This window comes from Clytia hemisphaerica, unplaced genomic scaffold (genome assembly GCF_902728285.1).
Source record: "Clytia hemisphaerica strain Z4C2 unplaced genomic scaffold, Clytia hemisphaerica genome assembly, whole genome shotgun sequence".
Classification (NCBI taxonomy): domain Eukaryota; kingdom Metazoa; phylum Cnidaria; class Hydrozoa; order Leptothecata; family Clytiidae; genus Clytia; species Clytia hemisphaerica.
In genome coordinates, this window is record NW_027104531.1 from 387,147 (window position 1) to 411,623 (window position 24,477).

General features: G+C 34.4%; 2 protein-coding genes across 2 annotated transcripts; one reads left to right on the forward strand and one right to left on the reverse strand.

The window, feature by feature from the left end:
- Positions 1-10,218: 10,218 nt before the first annotated feature.
- Positions 10,219-15,018, reverse strand: LOC136822406 (uncharacterized). The gene is made up of 7 exons (XM_067078660.1): positions 14,867-15,018; positions 13,061-13,749; positions 12,220-12,390; positions 11,747-11,908; positions 11,479-11,493; positions 11,314-11,327; positions 10,219-10,710 (listed from the first exon to the last, which is right to left on the reverse strand). Exons 1-7 carry the CDS (start codon positions 15,016-15,018, stop codon positions 10,219-10,221), a joined length of 1,695 nt encoding a protein of 564 aa, XP_066934761.1.
- A 741-nt stretch (positions 15,019-15,759) lies between these two features.
- Positions 15,760-24,049, forward strand: LOC136822407 (uncharacterized). Its single transcript, XM_067078662.1, has 13 exons — positions 15,760-16,079; positions 16,464-16,662; positions 17,128-17,335; positions 17,750-17,800; positions 18,232-18,252; positions 19,700-19,765; positions 19,982-20,044; positions 20,416-20,511; positions 21,146-21,220; positions 22,082-22,258; positions 22,355-22,441; positions 22,896-23,082; positions 23,800-24,049. Exons 1-13 carry the CDS (start codon positions 15,989-15,991, stop codon positions 24,039-24,041), a joined length of 1,563 nt encoding a protein of 520 aa, XP_066934763.1. The 5' UTR covers positions 15,760-15,988; the 3' UTR covers positions 24,042-24,049.
- Positions 24,050-24,477: the final 428 nt, after the last annotated feature.

Sequence of the window (24,477 nt, forward strand, 5' to 3'; positions counted from 1 at the left end):
GAGGAGCTATTTTATAGAAGTTAATCTGGCTGTATAGTGAGGTCTGTTAGCACAAAAATACTTCAGATGACCCTAAGGGGGTCTAAACTTAATTTTAAGCAGTAACACCTAATTATGTTATCTTGACACCTATCAGGTTTTTTTCAGAAGATTCAAAACGCACCAAATATTCCAAATCAGATTTTGAGATTTTCAAGGCCAAACCTCTGCACTATTCTCACAAGTGAACACAGTGAAAAATTGATATTGAATATTTCGTATATTTTAAAGCTTTTGATGTTGTTTAGGCAACACCATCAGAAAGAGAGCCAGATTCTGATATGAATTGATATAAAAAACATCAAATTTGGCAAACTGTTTCGAAAATTATGAGCTTTTTCAGTTTTCCACATATTGTGACTTCTTGGAACCCTTCTTTTTAGGATTTTGCTTTTTTTGTTTTACTACTTTTGCTCACCCACTTAATGTTTTTTTTAGATTCATTTAAGTTTGTTCTTTATTGTACTATTTACATATTTTGCTTTTATGAAATGTTTGGTCCTTAATTTACACCCATTTTATTTATATTATTCCTGTAGAACCAAAAAAATGCAAAAAATGCTGTATTCTAAATTCTTTGTAGCTTACCAAAGGTTTAATACTCCAAAATAGAAAAAATGTTCTTATTAAATTTTATTTTGATCTTCTATATACAATTTTTTTTTTTCTTTTTGTAGACCAAAAAAGTAAATAAATATGACATTAGATAAAGTACACTATGTACTTTCAAGTTGAAAAAAAAATTGCTTATTATTTTTAGAATGATTCAGATGATGTTTCAAACGAATCTCTTTCCACTGCAGGTGAGATCCAAGTAGAAAAAGTATGTAATCTTTAAACCATTCCTTTTCTATCTAATTTTAAAAATATTTTACTTACACAAATTTGGAATTTAGATTTTTCCAAAAATTGGACTACTATACCTGGTTTATTGGATCTTGACTCCTGTCATTAATTATTTCACCCATTCAATTTTTAGGTTACACCCAGCACTATTGGTTCAGAAAGGATCAAACATGGGTACAATTGGTCCCTCAATAATTAAAAAAAATGAATAATACTGTCATGATTCTTTTCTATGTTAAGCTGTATCAAAGATGGTAAAAAAGGAAAAGTTAATGTATGTACTTACACAATATGCGTTGATTCACTATTAAAAATTTTGAAAATGCTGATATATTTTTTGTCAATTTTCTGAGTTATGCCATCAGGGCTACCTTATTCACAACAGAAAGTTCACCGGTATGTACCTAAAGTCTGTTTCAAAAAAGTGTGCAGTCCTAATGGCTTTCATGTGAGAACAAGGTCTGCGTAGTTAGATGAATTCCCTTGAGCCTGGTTCATACATTCTAGCTAAAAAGACTGCATACCTTTTTGACACATACTTTAACATGCTACATTTTTTTGCAGAAAAAACTGATACATCAGAATAATCTTCTTGGGTATCGAAGTAAAGAACTGACCCGACTGAAAATAAAACCCTATGTCTCTAAGCGCTCAATGTTTATTGTAGACTCAGCTGTTTACTCTGATTTTTTTGGATATGTTGATTCTGTCATTCTCGATACTCCAGTTAAGTTTGTAAACATTGATGACTTTTGCATCCCTACACGTATTTACCGCAAAGGATTTTCAGAAATATTTTCAAGTACTCCTTAAGCAATGGAGAAGTTGTCATCTTGAAGGAAGTCAACCCAGACTCCAATTTTTCAGAGGAGAAAAATCTTACTACGATGTCTGTGGAAGCAAGAATATCGAAACTGTTACAAACCAACTCAAACATAGTAGACTACCATGGTTTGGAGAGCTTCACTCTCAAATATTTTTTCGATGAAAATTCAGAAAAAGAAATTCCATCATTACGTTCAATCTTAAAAGGCATCGGCGAAGCTGTGACCCGCATGCATAAATCAGGAATCTTGAATAATAATATTTCAAAAGAAAATATAGCCTTGAGAGGAAGACTGCTATCGCATACTCTCCAGTATTTTTAAGTCTACCTTTGGCATGTAGGGCAGATTCCAGTAAACCTCTAACTATAGCCCAGCAATCAACATATGCCAACTGTTTTCATCTTCCATGGAGGGTTCTTAAGGGGTTAGATTCGCCGTCTTTTTCATCTGATCGATTTTCAGCTAGTATTATTGTCGCTGGTATTATCAAGTGTCTTCCCAAAAAAGTTGACTTCACTTATTACAGTAATTTAGATTCCCTTTGGAAAAAATGTTATCATATGGATAGAAGGATGACTGTAGATGAATTCTACACGTCAATCTTTGATTGCTATTTGAAAATGGATATGGACATGAATTAAACTTTTTTAACGATACCTCCAACATTTATATATTATTTGTATTCCGTACAGTTTCGATGGTAAGTTAACATAAGAAAATTCTAACAGAAAAACCACTGATTTCCTTTTATTAACACACCTCCCGTTTAAAAGCAAAGATTCCCAAAAATTAGATTCAAGAAAACTTTGTTGAGGTTTATTTTTTTATAATGACTATGATGTACCGCATCCCCAGTAGGGTTCAACTACCCTTTCATCATATAAATCATATAAAAAACACCGGTCTGGCAATGCATTGTTTTAGCTTTTTGTTCAATTTTCTTTTGTTGCAAACAAAAAACAAGTTGCGATTCACATACATTTTGACAGGGGGGTCCATGTACAAAACAACTCGATGGAACATACACACACCTTCTAAGAAGAGTTAAAAATCTTTCCTGGCGCGATCATCCCACTAAAAACACCATCTATGGTTCGATTAAGCCTATCTCAAACATCTTAAAGGCCAGACGTGTTCAGTTTGCTGGTCATTGCCTTCGTGCATCCACAGAAGTCATCTCCTCTCTCTTACTCTGGAAACCCAAGCGGCTGGTTCAAAGATCGAGAAAGTTAACTTTTACTGACGCAGTTAGCAGGGACACTGGACTTCATTATAGTGACCTGGAGACTGCCATGCGCGACCGCGATTCTTGGCGCCAGAGGGTGGAATCCATCATCTCGACCGCGGTCGAAAGATGATGATGACAAAACAACGGCATGTATCAGTACTTCATAGCTATTTTCGAATTTAGACACCCGCCCACCCTTATAGTACAAAATGTACCAAATACTATCCAGCAAACTCCCAAATACACCCCAACACCCCCTATATTTTACAATTTATTATCCAGCAAACTCTCAAATACACCCCGACAGCCCACCCCCCATAAATTACAAAATACTATCCAACAAACTCCCAAATACACCCGACACCCCCTGTATATAATACAATATCATATTCAGCAAACTCCCAAATACACCTTAACACCCCCTATATTATACAATACACTGTCCAGAAAACTACCAAATATACCCTTACACCCCCTCCTAAAATAAAAATTTTAAGCTAAAAAATCTAAAATGAATCAAAATTTGATATAATTTTGGCTATTTAGTACACAAATACTAAGCAGAAAATATGCTGCAATTTGACCCTGACACCCCCATGTATAGTACACAAGTACTAAACAGCAAAAAAAATAATTTAAAATACCCACCCACCACATGATACATGCCGCTTTTTTGTACATAGACTCCCCTGTTTTTGATTGCGTTACCAAATTCGCTTCTTAGGATTGCTCTATTTTCTAATCACATGATTAAAAAATTTGCAAAATGAATCGATTTTAGTACGTAAGCTCCATCTTTTAACAATGAAAAGAGACAAAGGCCATCCAGACCAATAATGACTTTTGGACCTGCCAATTCCCCAAAACGAGTTCTGGTAACCCAGCTCTCCCATTGCAAAATTCTGGAAACGGTCTTGCAAAATTCCGTAATCAAAACCTTCATCAAAATGTTGAAAATCTTTGGATGAAAAAAATGGACGAAATGAATTTTTTTCAAAAATGACACCATATGTCAACTAAGTCCCGATTCTTATAAAAGGACGCTTCGTGAGCGATGGTAGCTACGAGAGTTCCGGAAACGTCTTAGGTCCAGAGATATAGCTATAGTTTACTGGATCCGTGGGAGCAAGACAAGTTCGTTTTCAATGGGTTGTTTTATATTTTGTTAAAGACGAGCGCTTAAAAGAGTAACCCTAAAGTGTTTAAGCTTGATTTCTCAAAATACTTTCAACGTAGGATCTTTGAAAATGTTGGATAATGATTGTCCATTTAAAATACACTCAAATTACTAAAATCTACTTAATTTAAAATTGCAATGGTCAAAGTTTTACGGCCTAATTTTTTCTCACACACTCACTCAAATTTAGAGCAGCGATTTCAATATTTCATGTCATTACCAATAGGTTTCTCTTCTAGAAAATTTTAATATAATTAAGAATGGTCTGGTTTTAAAGAGGACTTGGGCGAGAGCAAATTAAATGTTAAATTGCTAAGATATTATCTTGATTGTTGTTGATCTAGTTGATAAAAACTTTAAATCCTCTAAGGCTCTTCTTTGGTAATCTGCATCGCAGACCTCTATAGATATACTCCCGATATATATGAAGTTAGGAAAATAAATGGAGATTCATTTCAAATTTTTCATTGACAAGCAAACATGCGCTCTGTTACTTTGGGAGAAAAAGATATTAGTGGAGTCACGCTTATTGGAATATACGAGTTATGAGAATTTCAATCCATTTTGAATGAAAACGTGAAAGTCACATTAATTTTTTTATTGAAAATAATAGCGTCGTTCATTCATATTAAGCTAAAGTTTGGAGATTTTTTTGGAAAAACCCTATGTTTAAAGATACAATTCTCGGGGGATCCAAGGTCGGGTTCAAGGTTTGCGAGGTGACGGCAATGTCAGAGCCGAAATTATAGAACTCTGGATAAACATGAAATAAAACGGTGGAGAGCGAAGCATTGTTTTTCCATTGTTTAAGAAAACAATCGAGGATCTAGCTTTGTCCGCAAAGGACAACTGTCATGGTAGCCTGGATATCCAAGCAGTGAACTTTTTTATTGATTTTGATGTTTATTTATTCACCGCTTGGTTTACCTAAACACAACTATGAGTAGAAAGTTTTAGGTGCGTGTTCACAAAATTGTATTTTAAGCTCTCCCTCTTTTTTCTTTGTCATTACGATTCATTTATATGTTGTAACTACCTTTTGTAATAAGCCTGTGTGATGGAGAACGTTCTTATATTTTAGCGATAACACACACAAACTTTTCTACTCAATCGCATGTTCAAACTCGATACTTTAATTAGGGACACCCTGTACATAGCATGTTTGTCATATTTTTATCATAGTCATCATAGTTTGAAACGTCATAACGACATATCATTAGCAATTAATTTGATACATTTGACTCTCTTGAGAATCGTATAACTGTGTTTTGATGAAAAATCCAATAACAAATTCACGAAAAAATGATTGGTGAAGGGAGGAGGGTGAACAATAATGTCATTACTGCGGACAAGGCTTGTACATGAGAAATCGATGAAAAACCAGCTCTTTGTGTATCCAGAGTTCTATGATAAATCCATGACCCGTTGTTATGATTGTGCATCAGATTTTTGGCAGAACAGATATATATTTTGCGGGCCTTAGGATCTGAGGAACTAAAAGTCCAATAAGGGTCCAATAGGGCTCGGAATATAGTCTGGAAGTCAATAAACCCCTCCCGAATTGAAATAATTGAATAACCTTATCGGCCCTTTTTACGCCGGCCCTTATTGCGCAAGATATGTTCCTTCGTTCTTTGTAGTTAGGGTTGAGTTAGGGTTAAATTAGCGTTAAATTGTCTGGAAACGTTATATAGTTAAGGATTGAAATATGTTGTTCTTTGATAACTAGGGAGGGTTTGTCGCTTTTTATAATAGTTATTTGTCGTTCGTTTTAGATTGTCTGGAAATTATTTACCGTAACTACCAATATGGTAGATTTACGGATGTTTTCATTTCTACACATATGGTAGAAATAAGTGCGAGTTTGGCCTGAAAGTGTTTCTTGGCTCTGGGTGAAGTATTCTTAGAAAATTCCCGGAACTAAGGGTGAAATATACCGTATAAACAAATTTCTATTTTTCGTATGCTGTTTTTACATTTCCTCTAAAATAATGGTAAAGGGTGACCCATTTTTTGTCTTCGAAGACAGGGATCTACAATTTTGATTAACACAACGTTACTGTTAAATGCCTCCTTTTGATTTTATTACTGGCAAGTACAGTAGCTGTCGCTAAGAATGCTCCGCAGAGCTTGCTTTCGAGATGCCACTAAGTAAAATAGCAAGGTTATCAAGTATCGGGATTAAATCACGACGAAGAACGGAAAACATGTAATGCGATCGGTTAAAACGCACTAGCCTGAACCACTGAATTTAAAGCCCCGAAGGGGCTAGAAGTGAATCTTTAATCTCGCATAAAAGTGAAACCTTGAAAATGTTACATCGTACGGAATTGTGGGATTTTTTGCCAGGACGCGGGTCTGGATGTAAAATAAGTAGCTTCATTTCCCATCCAGAAGTTTCTCCTCTAGCCCCTTCGGGGCTTTTAACTCAATGGCCTGAACATTTTTTTTTTCGAGTTTCGGAATGCTTAGGCCATCTTTTACCTATTTTCATGCAGAAAAATCAGAAAAAATTAATGATCCGAGGGTTAATAGCTATGCATCGTTGTGCATAAAATCAAAAAATTTGATCAAGTGATCAATCAAGTCTAGCTCGAGAAGAGCTAGACTTGCAAGCGTCTGGTTTTCCGTGGACACATAGCCAGAGTGTCAGGCAGGAAGTATAACCTCCTTCAACAAGTTTTCACTACACTTATACAAACGCCTGATTGCAAACAAATTTACTTCCAGCTCGTTTTACCGCATCCAATCAGAATCTATTATTTTCCCTGTCAATCAAAACGAAAATTTGTCGTTTATGATTTTTTTGATAAAATAACACGTTTCAAACAAAGAGAGAAAATTTGTCATTTTTATTGCTCTTAGGAATAACGTAGAGGCAATTATTTTGGACTTTGATAATAGAACATTTTTAATGCCTTCGCAAAAGGCGAGCATGTTTTTACCGAGTTTGTTAGCTTAGAACCTTGGCTAGTGGACACAGGAAGCAGGAATAGTGCTTATATATTGAAACGCGTAAGAGAGTTTTTATAAAAAAATAAATTGCCGCGGGAGAGTGGTTTGAAAAACCATTGTATTCAGCGCACCTATTGCGGTGGGTTAATTTATAGGACCCCCGCCGGGGTAGGTCCAAATAGCGTGTATGTGAATTACCGCTAAGTATTTTCCGAATTTCTACGATCGAATTAGAAATGAGCCTTTTTCCATAAATACTAAACTGGCAGCACGTAACTGCAGACTCAAGAAACCAGTTGAGACCAAAATGGTCCATCTCACTGAATGGAGTCTACGATTAGATTATCTTGATTACTGAGAAATCAGTTGGGACCAAAATAAGTCCATCTAACTGATTCACCACGCAGTCAAGATATACAGTTTGTACAAACTTATATTGTCTCAAGTTTTAGGTAATAAGAAGGTAATAAGAAAAAAACCTCGACAAGGACAGGGGGAGAAATTAACATACAATTCTTTTTACATTTAAAATTGCCTTTTTTCATCCTTTTTAAAAAACTACATTGAAAGATTCCATAAAAATTCTACAAATTTAACACAAATCCTGGTTAGATCAGGTTACGACAGAAGCTAACCAATATGCTTCTGGAATGTTTATTTTTTAAAGCAAATTTCAGGGTTTCAGTTTACTTATAAACGTTACGCTTACTAAGGTTCTGGTTCACCTAGAAATCAGGTGAACCCCTGTTGACAGATTTTCCTGCATGAACCCCATGGCTGCAAATAAATATATGCACATAATGACATGCATAATTTCAAGATGGTACCACAGCAGTGATAAATCAATTTAGAATGGCATCCTTGACCATAAAATATAGACAGTGTGGTGGAAAGTCTGTTAGACAGAAAGTGCAAAGTAAATTTTGGAGAAAATTTTTTTCAAAATATCCAACCCAAAACAGCACTACAAAATTGGCAAACAGAAAAGAAGAATTGAAGCAAAAGAAAGATATACCTTTAGTTCTTTACACGATGCAACCAAGTCATTAAGAAGATTAAAACAAGAATATCTAAGCAAGTAATTGAAAAGAAAACAACCAGAACATCAAAAATTCCCATGTTTTGATCTTCACACTTCTTCCCTACCATTATTGTTATTTTTATTTGGATGCGTGGTCAAACACCCAAGGGAGATAATTAGATATTCTATTGTTATTTGCTTCGAAGAAGAAAAGTCAGGGAGATTTGCAAAGCAGCGTATGCGCCTTGCTGATCGCCCGCGCGGTCCACCTAAATATTTAGGCGAACACTTCAAGTCGGCTCGCATAATTTCTTATACGCGCGCCACCATTCAGATCTCTGATTCGCTTGGACCAACCAATCAGAATATCCGCATAATCATCCTCAGATGAGAATGCAGACGATCTAGGTAAACCAGACCGTAACATAAGAAACATCAAAATCAAAAAAAGTTTACGGGCTGGATATCCAGGCTATCTCTAGACGTGTTTCTCAAATTGGTAGTCGTCACAGGAAAAAATCTTCAAATCCCAAAGTTGTGAAAATTAAGTAACAGATCCGGAATTTTTGTTCGCAAAATTAAATTTGAAAACTGGCCTTGTGAAAGTAAAAAGGATTGGGATTTCCTTTTTCACAATCTGTAAATGATTTCACAAAGTTACTGGTTATATTGTGAAATGGAAATTTCGTCATTGTGAAAATTAAAATCACAAACTTTTAAATTTGGCTTTAAAAAATGGGCTAATCCAAGTTTGGGAAAAGAATTCCCAATGTTGGGAAACGAATAAACAACAAACCGTCAGTATTTATTTCTAAAAGAAAAAACGCATTGTAAAAACCTGATTTCACAAACTAAATATCTAACTTAGTAAAACTTGGGAAAATAAAAAATCGTATAAGAAATACTCGTTTTTCTAGTTTATATAAACACATTGTGAAAACCTGATTTCACAAACTAAATATCCAAGTCTCAGTAAAGCTTGGGAAAATAAAAAACCGTATAAGAAATGCTTACTGTATTTTCCAAGTTTATACAATAACATATTGTTAAAAGCTGATTTCACAAACTAAATATCCAAGTCTCGGCAAAACTTGGGAAAATAAAAACCGTATAAGAAATACTTGTTTTCCTAATTTATAAAAACACATTGCGAAAACCTGATTTCACAAATAAAACGAAAAACTAGGCCTTAAAAGTTTTATTTTAGCAGCATTAAAGAGGAGATTTTTATTTCGATAAACGCCTTGACAGGTTATTCAATTGCGACATCAAACGCGCAACAACGGACGAAAATTGTCAGACTTTGAAAAATAATTTTCGATTGTGTAAAATCGTAAAATACAGTATATATAGTGAAATATATAGCTGTATTGGAAACGGGATGTTTTTGAAACCGTTGCATCATGTCAACAGATCTGAGAGAACAACAGATCTATTGTACAACATCAGGATCTGGCGGGAGGTATTCCGTCGGGAACCGCGAAGGCAGCCATCAACGAACAGAGAGCACAGCTGGATTTCAACCTGCTCCATCAAGCCTGACCGTAACTTAACCAACCGAGGGCAAGTGAAGTTGAAAACTTGCTTAATGACTTGCTGTGAAGGAAAAGCACGGCCAACCCCGACCTCACACGCGTCTTGTTTTTCGTCACGTTCAGGCGGCGTTTAGTCTGTTTTTAGAGTAAACATATGCCTGACTAACCAGAATCCTAATTTCATTAAACTCGGTTTGGATGCTGACATGAATGAATTCATTGTATTGGTGTATAAATATTAAAATTTCAAATCAATCGAATTCGGACTCGAAATTAATAGACCTGTCATGGTAAAACCTAACACATCATTTATTAATGCAATTGCACGAACATGTCCAAAACGAAACCTGAAAGCAGTGGAAAAGGAGCACTAATGTCAAGCGATCTTTTACAAATGATCGCACAATAATAAATATAGAAAGCGATATACAAAATATTAATACCTTATTCGAAGAAATTTTGGCTGGAAAAAAATTTGACGGATTTGCCTTAAATCCGCGAAACTAAGTTCCCGCCAAATTTAATTTTATTCGCCATCCGCCGAATTAAATTCTCGCCAAAATTTCTTCGAATAAGGTACTTTACAAAATCTACTCTATAACAGGAGGCACAGCATCGAAATTAAAAGAAAAACTTGGTCGGTCAAAATCGACCAAAAGTAAATCGTTATTTCCGTTGTAAACAATCACTTTCCGTCGAACCACACTTATCTGAACAACTTTACTATTTGCAGTCGGTTGTAAAACCTTGAAACCCTTGATCGTCATGCCAGTGAAATTGTACGTTTGTAACCGAACGAATTTGGCTACCCTTGTAAACATAAATTCGTCTATCTTACCAACCACTCCATCAGCGAGACAAACGAATGTTCCGATCTTTAAAACCGATTGTTGGTTGAATAAGTAACATGATCGGAATGATTGGTACACGTCCTCGTCATCTGTTTCGAGTAGCCTCAATGTCTCCTTAAGATTTTCATCTACGCAATGAACGTTATCTAACGTGAGGGTGAGCGCTCCAATGTAAAAAACAGGGTGCTGAGCATCACTGTGGTCAATTGCTCCTTGGAGACTTGAAACGAGCTGAAATAGAATCAGTTTGATCAATCTTAAATATTTTTCAAACAAACGTTGAATCCAATGAAGTATAAGCCCGAAGGGTTACCTTAAGTGGATAAATTGTGGCGGGGGTTAAATTTGGCGAATTTGGCCAAAATTTCCAAATTCGGCAATTCGCCAAACAAATCCCCACCAAATTTAACAAAAATAGAATTATGTGAAAAATCACAGCTTTTTAGTATTTTTTTGAGTAATTTTCACCCATTTCAGTGTGACAAAATTACCAATTCGCCAAATTAAATCCCAGCCAAAAATCGTGTTTTGGCCAATCGCCAAATTAAATCCCCGCCAAAATTTATCCACTTAAGGTAGAATCGAATCTTTTCTCAGGCAAGAAAAAGTGAAGCTTTATAATATACGCGGTGCGGTGTTTTGACGAGACGGATAGGATTCAGTGATTTCTTTGTTTTTGAGTGGTATATTTTTTGAAAGCTAGGGAAAAATTTAGTTTCTATTTGTTATTTGTAGAAAAACCAGGTGGGTCGCTCAAGGCCGCGCAACTTTGGTGGGATGGGAAGGCTTCAAATCCCACCATAGAGATTCGATTCTAGCCCTTCGGGCTTGTACTTCAGTGGTTGAATCTGCTAAATAAAGCAAGTAATTGTACCACCAGTGAGGACTTAAAAATATATCTTTGAAAATTGGGTCATTTTATGATGACGTCAGCAAGTTTTGGAAAATAATTACCCCATCGGTAAATCGTGAACAACATATAGAGAAGCTAACAACTACCATTGACAGATTCACCTGAAATAAAGAATTTCATAGGTTGATTAAACATGAATTGTAAAAAAGGTTTAAGGAGATTCAAGTATCCTAGATTCAAAGTGCAAAGTTCTAAATTAAAAATACATTATATCCCTGTTATAATAGTCAAATTTAAATTGTCTAAAATGATGATTTTGATGCTGGTTATACTTTCAAATTCATGGCAATTTCTGGCACTTGAATGAACAAACTGAGATATTCACAAAATAAAGTGAGCTGAAAGCTTTCAAACCTTTACACTTATCTACACGGCAACCATATGTCCCCCTGCAAGAAAACTTGCCAATTTGACACTGCGCTGGATAGTCACCCGTCCAACAAATTAACAAACATCTGATTGTGCAATTTCCAGCCTTCAGGTTACCAACATCTATTGGATATTTAACTTCCAGTCCTAAATGTGAGATTTATAAGAAAATTTAGGTGAGTGAAGTAGGTGAGTGAAGTAGATGAGTGAAGTAGGTGAGTATAATCAGTTGGTGACATGTGAGAACGAAAGTTTTTAAATATCTTTAGTGTCCAATTATACTTTGGGTAAGATAATATTTTCTCCAGAGCTGGGTGGTAAGGTATAATAAACTGCTAAATGAGTAATGTTGGTACTGGTTATTTTCATAATGATTTTACAGTTGAACTGTATCTCAATAACAAAACAGCAAAAGGTAGTATAGTATAATTTATAATATGCCTCAAAAGTAGACTTACCATCAATAAAAAGTTCTTCCAACTCTGTAATGAGTGGTTCCAAAAATGGATCTAAAGCATTTGGTTCTTTATTGGGCAAAGCATGCTCTGGCACAAAGGTTGTGGTGTAAATGTGGTCATTCTTTGAACGATGAAGCTTCTCCATTGTGGCAATTGATATCTCAATGGAACCTTAATAGTAAAGAAATTGGGAGTTATAATTTTAAGACTAGCTAATAGCCAAGCCATGGCGCTCTTGTTGATTGATGGTTTTACTGGGAATTATTACCTGAAATTGAGATCCTGAAATTGCCCTGTACACACGTAACTCTTGAGGTTTGAGCAATTATTAGATCTTTTGAATAAAATCCTTTGTATGTGCCGTGCCATTTACCAAGCTTAGAGAAAATTGATGTCACAAATTTTGTGACAAATCTTCCAAGACTTATTTTAAATCTTTGGTGTCCTATTAGAATAAAATTCCTGTGTATAAAAACATCAACAAGAGTTTTATGGGAAAATTACAGAAAATTATTCCCAATGTTACATTATATGATTATACAGAATTTTAGCATCATGTGATTAATATTACAATAATACACACAATAACAAATGAGTATCTTTTAGTATAAAATTATATTACATTACACACAAAAAGGGTTTACTCGTGAATTCCTCTCCATGGATAGTTTTTATTGGCTCAAACTAGATTAACTATCTGTAGAACATGAAACTTAACTTGTCTAGTAGTCTCAGGTGCCCAATGCATGTGTCCCCACAATCATTATCCACCTGTTTATTTGAACCCCTATGCTTATTAGGCACCTAAAGTAAATGGACAAAAAAAATAACTAAAACCTACCAGAGCCTCTTCCAGATTTTGGACTCCACCCATCCCAATGGCCAATCAAAGCAATGTTTCGAGGATCTCCATGTACAAACTTTGGTTGTATTGTCTCTTCTTTGTAACAATGATAACAAGTAACATCAATTGTTTCACTTTGATTTCCATTAAGATTGATATAACTGTGGCAATTGGTACAAATGTGTGGAAGTGGCCATCTACAATCACTGTCCCAGAACCACTGCAATTCTTTGAATCTGGAACCGTGCCAAATCTCATTTACTGGATAGCTAACTCCTGATTTTCCTAACCACACATCTCTATCTCTCCAATGAGCTAACATTTTTTCTGCCATGTCATCCGATAGAAACCAACGATTTATTTTATCCTTAATAGGAAGATAATATCTATCAACTGAGGGTGTCACATCACAATGTGGGCATTGCTCATCAATACCAACAACATAGTGGTGAAGGGGGTGATCGACGCTAAAGCAGACTTTATGGTGAACAGGATCAATGTAAACGCCCCTACTTTTAAGAAGAGAAGTAGCAGTGACATAAGATGGTGGCCAATTTTCCATATTGTGAGCATGACTCAAAAGTTCCCCAACATAAGCTAACAGCTCTTCTGTCATTTTTATTGAGGCATTCATACCAGATGCAATGACAAGGCTTCGCATGAGATTTGAGAGTATAAGGTTTTCCCTGAAAATAAAGAAGAAAAATTTTCACACAAAGTGTTTGATGAATTTAATTCTCAGTTTTGACTTTTCAATATACATATCTTAACCATAACTATAACCTATCACCCTTTGGTTATCCTAAGTGCCCATTGCCCTGTTTTCAGAGAGACCGATTTGAAATCTTGTGATATTTGTACCGTAAGTTGGTCTAAACACTCTGCTTTAGAGATAGGAATAATAGGAAAGCTTGAATCACTGATTGAAAAAGGATCATTCCTCTCTGACATCTAAGCAAAGAAAAACAGTTTCAACCTTTCTATCAATTTCAGCTGATAAAAAGGGTGTCGAAATAAGAGGAGGGGTGTCAACATTAGACCAAGTTGCGGTAGTTACAAGCAAAAAGATCTCGATAACAATTTAATTATATGCACGCTCCAAAGTCATAAAAATCCAAATGAATTCAATCATGCGTGTTTTTTTTTTACGAACAACATGAAAACAGTTTGAGAAAAGGCTAGATTGTATGATGGAAGGTTAGTTGATTTTTTTACTGCTCAATAAATGACAAAGACATGAAGGATTAAATTTAAAACCTATACTGACGACATACGGTACCAAAATCGGCAAGCAGTCTGGGAAATCCTCTCAATTGCACGCTTATGTTCCGAGGCCGTAAGCGCGCAATCGCACGGTTATCAAAATGGCAGAATTTTTAAGCGTGTAATTACACGCTTATCGAAATTGTTCTGAAACGGGCGGTAAGCGTGTAATTGCACGCTTTAAAATTTCCTATATTTTTCACATGTAATTCCTTCCGAAAGCTCTGTTGAATTTCAAAAGCCTAGGGCAGTTTTACTCAAAATTTATCGTAGAAGAAGATTCGTAAAAATGGATTGCCCGTTAAACCATGCCTTCGCCTGAATTAGAGAATTCTGAACCCCTTGAAATCCCTAAGCAATTTCAACCAGGGCGGGATCGGGCGTAAATTATAACCATGCAATTACGGGCTTACGCCCTCGGAACATAAGCATGCAATTGAGAGGATTTCCCAGACTGATATTCCTGTGGTATATCCGGACTCTTAAACACTCTTAACTGGAAGAGCTTTATGCAAAATGTGGGTGTGAAATTTAAATTACCTGTCATTATTAGATTGATCCAATTCATTTAGAGGAACAGAGAAGTCACCATCATCTCCATCATCATGAGAAGGTCCTGCTGCTGCTACATGGTTATTGTGACGGTACATTGAAACATCGATACTAGTATCTATATTGTTATTCATAATCATGCTGCCTTGACAGTTGTTCGAGTCATCTTGCAATATGCCTGTCAATGTGCTTGGTGAAACCTCCTGCTGCTGAAGTGACAGTGTATTTGAGTAGAGTGATTGTGTGTGATTAAGTGTTCGGTGTGTAAATGTTTTGGTTGAGAGCTGAGTTTTCGTCTGAATTATTGCTGTCATTAGCATTAGACTCATCCTGAACAGAATCATTATTGCCAATTACTTGATTTGATCCTTCTTCTATTTTGGCAAGCATTAAATATTGTTTGCAATGTGCAATTTCTGTGTTTCGATGAACAGCTTTTCCTTTGCAAGACGGACAAGGACAGTGTGTGTGTGGTTGAATAGTTGATTTCTCACACCGACAGTTTGCAACTGACAGTCTAGCCCATTTTGGTTGTGGTTCTTGCTCACCTTCCATCTTGTAATCTTTAATTCAGCACCATTCAGCCATTTCTATCTGTTCTTCTTTGTCTTTGCTTGGTTCTTTTCTTGGTTGGCTTGTTGTGGAATTTAGAAAAATTGCGCCAAAAATTTTTTTGAAATATTTTTAACGTGTATTTTACAGACCGAATGTTTCAAAATTTAGAGAATGAATATGAACTAGTATTCCATATAAAACGAAAAGTATGATAATTTTAACTTATTTTTTAATGAAATTTTAAGGTTAGATATCAATTTTGAAACTTATTTCATTTTGAAAAATTAAAACTTTTCTAAATTAATCAGTCTTTATTTATAGTGTTTATGTTATGCAAAATTTCGTGGTCACACGGACAAACTCATCAACTACTTTCAACACTAGGGGAAATAATTTTGTCTCTAGGCCACGGTTTGAAATCTCCAAACAGCGGCATCAAAGCACCAAGGGTTACGGAAAAAATTTATGCACGTGTACTGTACAAACAGTTTGTCAGATCTATGAGGAGTAAAAAAGTGATTTTCAGTGATTTTCAAACGTATAAAATCTGGTGAAATGGAGCCAGGAGTAGAAGACTTTACATCAGATGAATTAGTAATGTATCTACGTTCACTCTTTCCTCTGGAGATGGCGAACAAGATTATTGGTGAGTAAATCATATCTGAATTGAAACTTTAATAAACTTTATTATCATATTGAAACATTATTGTAGACAGGCTACGTACGTGGGACTCATTTTTCAAACAATTTTGGCAAAATTTGCAAAAAAGTGACCCTGTATGGCCACCTGAGGGACTTATTTTTCTATTTTGGTGTTTAGCGACCCTGTGTGGGGCTGGTGGAGGTGAAAAAAAAGTACCTTGACCATAGGAATATCCCTGCACAAAGTTTCAGAAAGGTGCAAGTTCAAGATTTTGAGTCAAGGGTCCATGAAAAAAAAATTACCAAATCAACTGTTTTATTTATATATATGAATTGGGCCATTTCAAAATTTTGATAGCATGTGTTTATTAAAAATTTTCTATTTCAGCTTACGACTTGAGTGGTAAACACCTTCAAGTTCTTGTGGGATCTGCCAATCAATTCGCCATTTTGAAAGAAATGAAGTTGAGCATCAAAGAAATACTTGAATTTCAAGTCAAACTCCCTCCTGCACTGACCAACTCAGAAACAAAAGAGTCGACTCCATCCAAGGCAACAGAACTTGATGTTTTTTTGAAGAATATGAGGTTAGTTTGTTGTCTACCTCATTAGATAGTTCTTACTATCAGGGTGCCTAATAAATTGAGAGTCAAAATAAACTAAAGAGGTGAAAACATTTTCAAATACAAGGGAGATATAATTACCAGGTTGTTTAAAATTGTATTTCTGAAAACCCCTAATAAGGAAAATTATAATTAATTTATTATATAATTTATTATATAATTTATTATAATTCTAGGCTAAAATCATGCAATTTAAAGCAAACCTAGCAAACCCTTTGACAGCTGAAAATATTTTCAAAATTTAAACTTGCAGTTCTAACATGTGTGATAGTTTAAAAAAAATGAAAATTAACTAATGCTGAGTAAAAATCTATAAAAGGTTTTAATCAATTTTTTCTAACGAGGAACCAGCCCGAAAGCTTTCAACTTTGTTTTAAATTTGTTTAAATGTTTGAATGATTATATCACATATGTTTGTTGGTATTTCAGGCAAAAACAATTAAGAAGCGAAGTTGATTCAAGATGGGGCAGATCGATTCCCGCAAATTTTTCCCAACCTGATGCAAAAAAGGACTTAAATGACTTCATGGTATATTTGAAAAATGACTGTCCGCATCCAATTATTAGAAAGACCCAAACAGATGTGCTTAAAAGGGCACTTTTGGGCATTGTCCACGAACGTAGAAGATATGGCAAGGTATGATTTTTGATTGTTTGTCCTTGAAACAACTGAATATATTACAGTATCAATAAAACATTGTGCCAATTTTAAGGCATTAGTTTTAGAGCTTATTTGTACTCTCCATAAATTTTTTCAGACCAGGTCGGGTAAGAATCTTGATAAAATTTAAGGGGGAGTAGTAAGAGTTGTTTTTTTATAGTAAAGGGGTGATTTTGAGTTTGAGGAGGGGGTGGTGGCTAAAATTCATGAACTCAAATGCTGATTTAACACTTTTTGTTTTATTTTTTTTATTATTTGCTCTAAAAAGTAAGTTAGAGCAGTCTATGATCAAGCGTTTTAAAAAAAGCATAGTAGTTCCATTAGTAAAGCATAAATTAGTAATCCTGCTTTTGAGTTTAAATATTTAAACAACTCTTTCTATTATTTCAGAAACCAGATGAAGAAGATTCAGATACAAGAAGACAGCTTAATTTTGATAAGGTATTAATAGAACTCAACTTTTTATATTGTTGTAGTTTTTATTTGTGTTTTCAAAAAAATACCAGCAGTCCTTTTATCTATGTTTCAAAATGCAATTTTCAAAATGTGTTTTATTTTTCAGAATAAAAGCACAATAAAACATGTAAATCTAACATCAGCACCATTGGTCACCATGGAGGCTGGGGGTCAAAAGAATAATATAAAAAATCTTTTCAGTCATAGAAATATTCTAATGAAGAGAGAAGTCAACTCTAGCCAAATGACAGTTGAAAGTTGAGACAGGAAATTTTCATAAAGTTTTCTGGGAGACAAAATGACTTTGAATTTGAACACTGAGCAACACTGAAAAGGTGTATTTGCTTGCAAAATAGTTTAAAAAATTATAAGATTCAGAAGTAATTTCACAGTCACATTTGCTTGTCAACATTTAGAATCAGCCAGGAACATCGCAAGTAGCCTAGTTAACTAAGCCCGTATTCACAAGGCTAGGCAAGGACACACGGCTTATGGCAATATAGCGTTTTTATTATATTTATTACATTTTTTATATTTACGGATTTTAAGTTTGCCTTGGAATACTGGCTTAGGGAAAGGGCGCGTTCATAATATGAACGCAGGATTCGGTGAGCTTCTGATTGGTCAGAGTAGGTCACGTGGTAAAAAATCGGAAGTTTTCGTGAGCGGTAGAAGTTTATAATTATTTTATCAGAAAACGAGTAGAAGAGGTAGCCTATAGAAAAGGATGGTACTCATTGAATGCAAGATCTTTCTTCGATTATATTATGATGGATATTTGGAATACTGTATCAGAAAAAGTTTTCAAGACCTGATCCCGACCTGATAGTGCTCCTCTTGTTTTTGGGAAGAATTGAACTGATGAAGAAAAAAGAATGCTATTCGTCGTAAAGACAGCAAAAGTTGCTTGTTTCCAGAATGGCAAATAATAAAGTAAAGATTTGTGATTGAACATTGACTATCGTATGTGGCAATATATAAGAGAGAGTACTTGTACAAATCCTATGCTGTAGTTCTGTATTCTGATTGGATTGCATGACATGATATTGTATCATACTGTAATGGATAGATGATAGACAGTTCTTGGTTTTTGACTGGTTGTGGCCGTTGTGGTTTCTTGTTGTTTTATGAATTTGAGACTTTATGCTCGATTTTACAGACAATGACATCTTTCGTTTTCGAAGAACATAAAACTGTCGGTGCTTATTTTCAGTGACAGCTATACGAATTCAAGACTCAAGAAAATATTTTTTTTGGGGGGGGGGATTGATTACATACATTGTTTTGTATACGGTATTTTAGCCTGCTAGTCTAAAGTAATTTTTATTTACAGTATTTTGTTGAAGGTTATTTTTAAGATGAGCTTTGTAAAAATCATACAAAATACTTTAATGTCAAATCACAAAATTATCACTCAAGGAACGAATTTGTCTCTTGTTGACTTTCCATAAAACATAACTTTTTGAAAAAAATGAACAAATTTTTCCTTCACTCTCCATCGGCACACTTTACAATAGAATTTCATTTTATATTATACAAAAGGAGCGCATAAACTGTAAGACGGAGAGTTTGTTTATCTAATCTTACAATAAGAGCCAATCAGAAGATAGAGAAAAAGACAAAATAAAAAAATTCTAAATAATGTTTTGATATTATGTTCTGTGTGTGGTGTGATTTCATATTTTCGATATGAAACGAATTAAGTCAACGACGAATAATTATGCAAATTATGTGAGTTTACGTTATCCCTCGCCGCGAAATTTGAATTGTCGTTGTTGTCAGTTGATAAGCTACCGAGTTTACTGTCCCTAAGCTAGTTATTCAGTCATAACTTAACCATCAGATTTATCCAAGTGACTGAATCAAACTAGCTTAGATTTCTAGGCTACATCGCAAGCTGCACATTCACAAGATCAAAATCCTCCCAAAACAACTGGAAAGAAGGGAAAAGTAAAACATCCTTTTTTATTTGCTACTCATTTGCTGATTTTTAAGACCTACTATAATGACATGATTTCTTTTCTCAGAATCTTGTCAAACCACCTTGGGAACTGAATACCTATTACTTAGTCTATTTATATGAATTAAAATATTCAGTTTTTTAGAATGAACACTATATTATGTGCATTATTACTCTTCACTATAATTTAATTCCTTTTTTAATAGGGATGTCCAAGACCATCATCAAAGGCAATTGACTTGAGTGTTTCTTCCCCTAAAAGGACTAAGGTAATACTTAAATCAGATTAAGTTTCGCGAGAGAGAAAAATCGCGAAATTTTCTGGTTTTAATTTTGCGAGTCACAGATTTGAAAATTTTTACGTAGATTTAATTTTGAGACTAAGCCTTAAAGCAGCTGAAAAGAGTTTTAATGTTGCGAAAAATGGCAAAAATTTGCAAAATTGTGAAATTTATTCTCGCAAAAGATAATCCGATTAAAGTAATAAATTATTTTGCCAGTCTTTTTGGCATTAAAAAGCCTTTAGAATAAATATTTATACTTTGGTAAAAATTTGTTAATTGTTTTGAATGATATTAAAATTAAACTGCCTACTCTTCCCTAAGCCTAAGTTAAATCGATTTTTTATTCAAATTTTTAGAATTATCACAAGCTAAAGCCACTGACACCAAAGAGAGCCCTTGGTCCGAAGAAATCACTTACCCCCAAGAAAACTACAAAACCAAAGAAAATTCAGGTTAATAATTTTGCCACAGCCAGTATTATGCACATAGTTTGGATCAAAACTTTTGAAAAAGGTTGGTAGAAAGAAAATAGGGGGTTAAATTTTAAGGAGGCTTGAGAAAATTCTATCTAATTTTGCTTCTCAAACACGTTTTTATTAACAAATTTGAGTAATCAGTTCTCAAAAGAAAGAAATCTTCATCAACAAAGATCTTCTCCTTGTCATTCTAAATGTTTGTTTAATTGGTACAGTCTTAGGCCAGCACAAAATCAGGGTAAACCGATAAAGAGGTGCATACACAGAGGTATAATAATAGGGGGTTAAGTCAATATTTTACCAAAATAAGGGGTTTGATAAAAGATTGGGGTTGGGAGATTTCCCTTTTCAAGAGGGGTTTTGAGCAAAAATAGGGGGTGATGATTTTAAGAGGGGGCTCAGATCCCTGTGCCCACTATGTTATGTTAAAGTATTATTTTTGTGAATGGTGGTCAGACTCGGCAAATGATTGAGTGGTCAAAGCTGTATATTCATTAGAAAAACCATTCTGAATACCTTGTGCGAATAATTTTATGGAAACTATTTGACAAATTTGTTAGGTTTAAAATCTTCACTTTGGTTTAATAATCACATAAACCTTCATTCACAGAGACAAGATCAAGTCATAACATCTATCCCAGAGACAGAAGACATAAGGGAGAATCCTTTTTCACAAATGATACAGGTTTCATTTTGCATGTTTTATTATTTGATAAGGCAAGACTAATTTAATTTGTTGTTTTACGGGCCAAGCTAACCAAAAAAAGAGGGTCAGTCGATTGGCGAAGAAATTAAAATTAAAATTTCACCTATAAAATCTCCTAAAAAGGAAACAAAAACTACTTCATCTTGACAAAAATGTTGAATAGAAAATAAAAAGACCCAAAAAGCTCGAATTCATGGATGAAATGAAAAATTGATTATAAAATTCTCAAAACCTTGGAAAAACTACCAAATTTGTTTAAATCTGACAGTCTGTAAAGCAATGAAAAGAATAATGTACTTTAAAAATCAACTTTATTTTTATTTCAATTTTTGAAATTTCAGGGTCGGTCGGGCCCTTAAAACAACTAATCAAATTGGTTTTGCCTAATTACAACAATGTTCATCATTGGAACAATTTATCGACTGCATGTGAATATTCTTCTAAAGAAATTATTTCCATTCCACAACTTTACAGGTCACTCATTGTAGCGATTGAATCAGGGATTTATTATTAGATTCATGACTATAAACTGCTCCAGGGGGGATTGAAATGATTGACATTTTTATCACTATAAAATCAATAAAATCGAATAAAAATTTATAATACCTTAATTGTTTCAATTTTTCATCTTTCATAAGGAAATTACTACATTTTAAGAACCATTTTAGGTACTCAAATTTATATGACAGCCGAAAGATCAGCTGATTACTTTAAAGTGATTTCATAAAATTCACATGGCCCACCACCACTGCACTAACCAACATGTCTCATACTAACTGCTCCACACCCTGACTCGTTCGTATTTCCATTATGTATCAACATGAAACTTTTTATTCACAGATTCAAGATGAAATAGTGATCCCAGAAACGGAGATGCTGGAAGACAAAAATAAAAGCCCATTTGAGGTATGTTTTTTGTATATACAGCACCTGTTCCTTATCCCCTTCCCTATTCCTTATAGAAATCTGTTGATTCTCTTTTGCTTGAACTGTGAAATGAAATGGAGTTCATTTTTAGTTACAATTTACAGGTATGCACTATAATTGTAGTGGCACAAATCTACTTGTAATAGACAGACAATTCATGATCTTTTTGTTGTTTTTCTTATTCAGAACAACGAAGATACAAACAGAAAGAAAAATCAAGATAGTGATAATGGTGATGATGATGATGATCCTACTCAGTCTCTGTCCCATAGGGTAAATTTTTGAATGTTTTTGTCGAAATACTCCTATGAGTTGAGATTGAGTGTATATTACCCTTATTGGAAGAAATTTTGGAGGGAATTTAATTTGGCGGATGGCCAAAAAAAATTTTTTTAAAGGGAAATTCATTTGGCGGATGACAGATTTTTAGCTCAAAAATCAAGATCAAAACATTGATATTGCATACTTTTAGTGGGTAAATTGTGAAAAAGCATGGTTTGGGCTGTGAATTTGAATTTTGTTTAGGTTTATCTGTTCAAACTGCCTCAGAAAAAGCGGAAAAATTGACCTTAGAGAGAATTTTTGCAAATAGGTACCCTTAAGAAAGAAAGATTTTTGACTTTCATAGTTTTGGTACTTTTATAGACCAATTAAATACAGTTTTTGATAAAGGTTTGAATGATCTTTTCTTGATATTTAACAAATACATATACTTTAATCATTTCAGGATAGCAGTTATGTTCCATCTTCGCCAAACTATACCCCAGAAAAGGAACCTGCTCAAGAGGCAGCCAATGAAAATAACAATCAGGAAGTATTGACAGCATCACAAGACCAAGTTTTCAACACTCAGGCAGTCAACACATTTCCTAAAAGGGCAGCTCAATTCTTAGCCGAAGATCTTAGTGAGGATCGTAAGTGACTTTCTTAGTGAATTTATACAAAAAAAAATTCCCGTAAGCAAAGCTTAGCTGGGTGCTCTGCCACCCAAATCTCCCGAGTGAGTATAGTTGTACAGAAATTCCTATTTCTTCACATATATATGACAGACTCGATAAAGAAGTCGAAATATTTAGAAATTCACCATCTCTCTCTTTTTTGTATTTTGAATGTCAAGATAAAAAAGAGCTTATTCGGTTCTGTTTTTATTTGTTATTAAATTTTCTTGCAAAAATGGATTTTGTTTACCATTTTTCATTTCCCTTTTTTACAGACGTTACACGTCTTTTTTTTTAAGAAACACACTTTTAAGAAACATGAGGCTCAGAATGCCTAAAAACTAAGAAACATCTAAGAAACTTGCTGAGGCTGAGAATGAGAAAATAACATTTTTAATTCGGTTTTTTATAAGAACCTTCCAATCAAGGCTAATTATGTCAAAAAGTTTAGAAACACGTAAGAAACATTTAAGGCTCAAAAGGCCGATTTCTTAAGAAACATTGAGGCTGCTTGGTAAAACTAGTTTCGTAAAAAAAAAAAAGACGTGTAGTACTGCAGGATGCAGCGCTGACGAGTCCTAATAAGGACGAAATGCATATGCTGCTCTGTCACCCACATCTCCTGAGTGAATATAGTCGGACAGAAATTCTTATTTCTTCACACATATATATATATTTTTTAATTTCTTCTAGAATTGATGCCCAAGGACTTTTTCAAGATAGCACATCTAATTTGTGGCGTTGTTTCAAATGCAGCCCTCCGTCGAAAGATGAAACAGTTCAAAATTGAAATAGCGTCAGGAAGTTCGACCCCAGATAGATACACCGAGTTTGGTCGAGAACTATTTCGGCGGCAGTTGGTCGTAGTGACTAGTACGTCCGTCAAAACAGATAAGGACATTTTTAAAACTTATACCGAACCGGATTCTGATTGAAGTTTGTGAACATGTGAACTATTTGTACTGTTAAAAGCTCCCTTAATCCATTCGGATTTCAATCAAACTTGCCTTCCGTTAACTTGATGTATGAGTTTCATCAAACTGAGATATTTCTATCTTCTCGCACATGTTTCTTTTTCATCTTTACCAACTTTTAGCGTTGGTCATACATTTATTGACTAAATTTTGGTCTTGTGTTGTTTATTTATTTATTAAAAAAACGAAAAGTCTTATGTTGATATTACTGTACTGTATATATTTACATTACTTAAGGGTTTTTATTTTAAAAAGTGTTATTTTTACACAAAGAATTTATTTGTATTTTTTATATTGTACTTTTTGAAGAGTCTCGATTTATTAGAGCTTTACTTTGTACTTTTTTTACTAGCTCAAGTTATTTGTACGTATTTTTTACGTTTAGGCTGTAAATAAT

Excerpts from the sequence above, each read along its gene's own strand:
- LOC136822406 (XM_067078660.1), bottom strand. The coding sequence starts at position 15,018 with ATGATTATGAATAACAATATAGATACTAGTATCGATGTTTCAATGTAC. Across the intron at positions 12,391-13,060 it reads AAAATCTGGAAGAGGCTCTG|GTTCCATTGAGATATCAATT; the intron begins GTAGGTTTTAGT and ends TTTACTATTAAG. Across the intron at positions 11,909-12,219 it reads GGAAGAACTTTTTATTGATG|GACTGGAAGTTAAATATCCA; the intron begins GTAAGTCTACTT and ends TCTCACATTTAG.
- LOC136822407 (XM_067078662.1), top strand. The coding sequence starts at position 15,989 with ATGGAGCCAGGAGTAGAAGACTTTACATCAGATGAATTAGTAATGTAT. Across the intron at positions 20,512-21,145 it reads CAAAACCAAAGAAAATTCAG|AGACAAGATCAAGTCATAAC; the intron begins GTTAATAATTTT and ends CTTCATTCACAG. Across the intron at positions 22,442-22,895 it reads CTCAGTCTCTGTCCCATAGG|GATAGCAGTTATGTTCCATC; the intron begins GTAAATTTTTGA and ends TAATCATTTCAG.